The sequence below is a fragment of the Arachis duranensis genome, chromosome 6 (assembly GCF_000817695.3).
Source record: "Arachis duranensis cultivar V14167 chromosome 6, aradu.V14167.gnm2.J7QH, whole genome shotgun sequence".
Classification (NCBI taxonomy): Eukaryota; Viridiplantae; Streptophyta; class Magnoliopsida; order Fabales; family Fabaceae; genus Arachis; species Arachis duranensis.
Genome location: NC_029777.3, coordinates 106,773,487 through 106,778,381, shown reverse-complemented (window position 1 = coordinate 106,778,381; position 4,895 = coordinate 106,773,487). Strand labels below are relative to the sequence as shown.

The following is a 4,895-nucleotide window of genomic DNA, read 5'->3' as shown; positions in this document are numbered from 1 at the left end:
TAATAGGTCAAATATAATTAATAGTACTACTTATCATTATGCATGATACTATTTTTTTCAAAAGTTTTAAGTCATGAATAGCTTTTCTAGCATGCCTGCATGCATAGGTTTTTTCATCTTTTTGTTTTATCTTTATGTTAATTTTTTTTATTTAACAAAAATTAAATTCTAGATTTTTAGATCATAAAATTTTTTATAGTATATCATATCTTTTTTTAAGTTTAAATTGATAGAAAAAATTAAAATACATAAATAATTATATTTTTAATAGTATTAATTTAAAAATAACACTTTATTTATAATAAAAATAAAAAAGATAAATAATATGAGATAGAAGTAATATATATTAGTTGATTTCCTCAAAAAGTGCAAGCAAAAGTGTATATAAAACACTAAAAGGGATGTAAATATATATTATTTGATTCATAATAAGTCAGACTACAATATATAGAAAATTACAGGTGTTTTGATATTGCTTGGAATATTTCTTCATGTGATGATGTAATTTCCATTAGAGTGTTGAACAATGTTCAATATCCTTTGTGATGTTGAAGTTTTATTTGAATTATCACTGTGTGTATATATAGTTGTATGTATTGATAATTTTGTTTTCACTGAATAAAAATAGAACTTTTTGGTAACTTAAATACTGAAGTTAAAAGGAAGTTGAGGCCTTAGTTTTGGATGAGTAATTCCTTCTCTCTTAAAAAAAAGTGTAAATATTTTATTTAGTTTTTAATGATATATTATTTTAGATTTACTTTGGTTGTAATTTTTGTTTATAAATATGATTGGCTCTAAGGCCATTTTACACAATACCTTGTTATTACAATCTGTAATACTCCAACTCATCTTATGTCTTTATTAGAGGCAAGTAATAAGCGATTTTATCATACATTACATTCATACAAGAAATTATTACATTAAACTTTTTATTTATACTGTACCAATTTAAAATATTTGTGAACTCTTAGTGTTATCTAGATTTTTTTATTAATTTAATATTGATAGTAATTAATTATAATAGAAATACATAAGAATTAAATAAAGTTAACTATCAAATATTTTTTTAGTTTTTTATTTTTTTAAGTTAAAAAATTTTAAAATGAAAAATCATTTTTTTTCTTTCTCAACTTTTACTATTTCTCTCTTTCTTCTGATTTATCAAATTATTAACATTATAATTTAAATAGTTTAAAATATGAGGCTTTTTTATAAAAATATTTAATAATTAATTTTATATACTTTTTATTCTGCTTTCTGCTTCTGCCTTCTTCTTGTGTTAATTTTTTCTGCTTTCTGCTTCTACTTGTATTGATTTCTATGTTCATTTGATTTTTTTGAATGTTGAATGTTTGTGTTATTATTGATTTAAATGTTCTGTTATTATTGATAATGGACTCTTGAATTTGAATGTATGTTCTGTTATTATTGTTGTTGTGGAAAGAAATGGCTGATAGTGAAAATAGGGGCGGTGACGGTGGTGAAGAATGCAGAATGAACAGTGGTGGTGGAAAATACAAAATGATCGGATGGCTGATAATGGAAATAAAGGGGTGGCGATGGTGGAAAATGCAGAAAGGGGATGGTGGAGAATGCAGAAAGAACGGTGGTGGCAGAGAATGCAAAATGGGTAGTGCAGTTGGGGGTTGGGGGTATTATTGTCTTTTAAAAATTATTTTTTTAAAAAGAATGATTTTAATACAGAAAAAAACATTAAGAATGATTTTAAATCCAAGATTACATTTGGGACGGTTTCAATTCCAACCCCCAACGTTAGGGATCAAAACAATACTTATCCCTTAAATTATTTATTCATATTGGCCTTACTATATGGGGAAGTTCTATGGTATGGATAGAGTTAAACATCCAGAGGTATAGATTTGATGTGGATGGGATGCAGTTACGACGCGTGCACAGGAGCCCTGTGTCATTGGAACAGGTGAGCTGATAGAAAGGCTGACAGTAGCAGGTGGAGAGCAGGTCTCGTATTTCGTTCTATAAAGTGTTAACAATTTATTAAAATTGATTAAATGTGTGGTGTGATTAAGCTTTATTGAATGATGGGCTGAATAAAACGTTGGAAAGTGTTTTTGATTCGTTGGTTGGATTTTGGAAGCCCATGACAATTAGATGAAAAATTTTGAAATTTTTTAAGAGTGATGACATAAAACCTAAAAACATGTTTTTGAGGAGTGTCCGAAAAAAGATGATGATAGTACTAAAGGGATAAAAAATTAGATCATGATACTGGATGAGAAAAAACATGATGATTACTCCCGTATATATTTGTATGTATTTATTAAAAATTAATATTAATAAATATCATATAATCATAAAAAAATAATAATGTTATAATTAATAAAAATGTTTTATATTTGTTATTTATATATATTTAATAATATTTATATAAATAATTATAAATAATAACAAATATAATTAATTTTAATATAAATAAAAATAAAAAAATATTGTGCAATTTTATTATATAAAAAAATATGAATAAATTAAATTTTTAAAATTTGTTCTACTTTATTACCAAATAAAATACAAAAATACTAATTATTTTTTGTATTAATTTTTTGTATATTATTTTTCAGTGTCTTATCTTTTTTTATTCTCAAAATCGGAGACAAGTTTAGTATTTGTATAGCAAAAATTTTTGTTTAATTTTGTAAAAATTTAGTGGATCTTCTTTGTTAATCCCTTCCAAAGATTAGCGCAGTTCAAATTAATTTTTGTTCGTCTACTAAAATTTTTAGAATTTTCAAGTACAATTTATATATTTTTTTTCATTGCTTTCAACAAAAAAATCTACAGAATTTAAAAAATAGATAAAGTAGGGTAGGGTAACAATTTTTATATCCAAACTTCTATATTTTTCAGATAAAATTTATACAATTTTATCTTTTCTATTCACGTAAAAAATTGCATAACGTAAACAACACAAAAGATATGACAAACTATGTTTTATTTAGGGTTTAATATTTCAAATGATATTTGTTTTTTTCAAAATATAGCCTTAAGTTATTTCTAAGACCAAACGTAAATAGGTGTGGACGTTGACAAAAGAAAAATGAAATTACACTATTTTAATATAGGTCAACAAATTTCTGTTAATTAAATAAAACAATTTTTAAAATAAATAACCTAAGTTAATTATTATATTCATATTTTTTAAAACATTTATATTTTTTTATTAATACACATATTTTTATAAAATTTAAAATCCTTTTAAAAATAATATACCAACAAATCATTTATTTATATATATTTATTACAATAATTTGAATTAGAGTACATTGCAAAATAGCTTTTAAGTTTATTTGATATAAATTCTATTATTTTCAATAAAAATCAAATGGATATTATCCAAATCATAACAAATTAAATAAATTTATTTTCTAAATCTATTTAAATCATACTGCAAATATAGTTATATCTCATTGTTACTGACAACAACATAAGTTGAATGTGGTTCTTAAATGTTTTTCCTTTACAAACAACATTAATAAAGAATCTTTTACGGCAAAGCTATTGCATGACCAAATTATTTTAATAATTAACTTAGTTCAATAAAAAAAAAGCACAGAAGAAGAAAAAAACAAATATTTAATTAAATTTAATTAAAAAATAATTTTTTAAAATAATATTTTTTATTATTTATTGCTTAACTCATTAGCAGTGAAAATGATATGAATAATAAAAAATATTCATATTTTAAAAAATATTAATATACTTAAAAAATGTCTCATTTCCAATCCAATAGAAATGAAAAATGCAAAAAAAGATGTCACAAATTATAAGTATTATTTACAAAAAATATACATTTATGATTTCATCCAAAAATCATTTTAAATTTCTCCAACTATCAAGAGAGACTCCTACTGATTCCTAACATTAAAAATTCTTAAAAGTGGACCGATGATTGATTGTTTTGTTCACATTATAACATTTTTCGTGAGCAATTAATTGTCATGGGCTTTCAAAATCCAACCAGCGGATCAAAAAATTTTTTTTAACATTTTATTCAGCCCATCATCCAATAAAGCTTAATCACACCACATATTTAATCAATTTTATTAAATTGGTAACACTCCATGGAACAAAACACGAGGCCTGTTCCTCACCTGCTTCTTTCAGCCTTTCTATCAACTCACATGCTCTAACGACACAGGGCTTGCGTGCACGTGTCGTAACTGCGTCCCGTCCACGTTGGATCCATACCTCTGGATGTCTAACTCTACGCATATCATAGAACTTCCCTAATTATTATTATTATTATTATTAAGATGTGCCAATATAGTAGTAAATAGTAATAGTACTATAGGCTTGTTTTGTGAAGAGAGATAGAGCTTATCCTTAACCTAATCTTTGACCCAGCGGTGTTTGGAGGTTGCAGCAGCAATGCCGACGCTGAACTTGTTCACCAACATCCCCGTCGACACCGTCGTTGCTTCCGACATTCTCAGAGACGCCACCAAAGCTGTTGCTAAGATAATCGGAAAACCCGAATCCGTTAAGAACACCTCTTCTCTTTTTCTTGTTTCTGCATTGCACACCTCTTGTTCGATGAAATTACTCTGAATCCCTCTGGGTTCTTTCTTTTGCAGTATGTGATGATACTGTTGAATGGGAGTGTCCCTATTGCGTTTGCTGGCTCTGAGGAGCCAGCTGCTTATGGTGAACTCATCTCCATTGGTGGCCTTGATCCTTCTGTTAATGGCAAACTAAGTTCCACCATTGCTGACATCCTGAAAACTAAGCTTTTCATTGATAGTTCCCGATTCTATATCAAGTTCTATGATGTTCAGGTCTATTCCTGCTTTCTTAATTCATATTTGCAAGTATTCGCTTTATTCTTATACCCCATGTCGATATTTCATAAGTTCCCT

The 4,895-nt window shown here is 26.3% G+C and overlaps 1 protein-coding gene across 1 annotated transcript in view; it reads left to right on the top strand.

The window, feature by feature from the left end:
• The first annotated feature begins 4,303 nt into the window (after positions 1-4,303).
• Positions 4,304-4,895, top strand: part of LOC107495472 (uncharacterized) — a 990-nt gene continuing 398 nt past the window's right edge. Inside the window, exons 1-2 of the mRNA XM_021125942.2 lie at positions 4,304-4,518; positions 4,614-4,873. Of these exons, the coding sequence (XP_020981601.2) occupies positions 4,408-4,518; positions 4,614-4,873 (371 nt within the window). The 5' untranslated portion in view covers positions 4,304-4,407. The remainder of the gene's footprint in view (positions 4,519-4,613; positions 4,874-4,895) is intronic.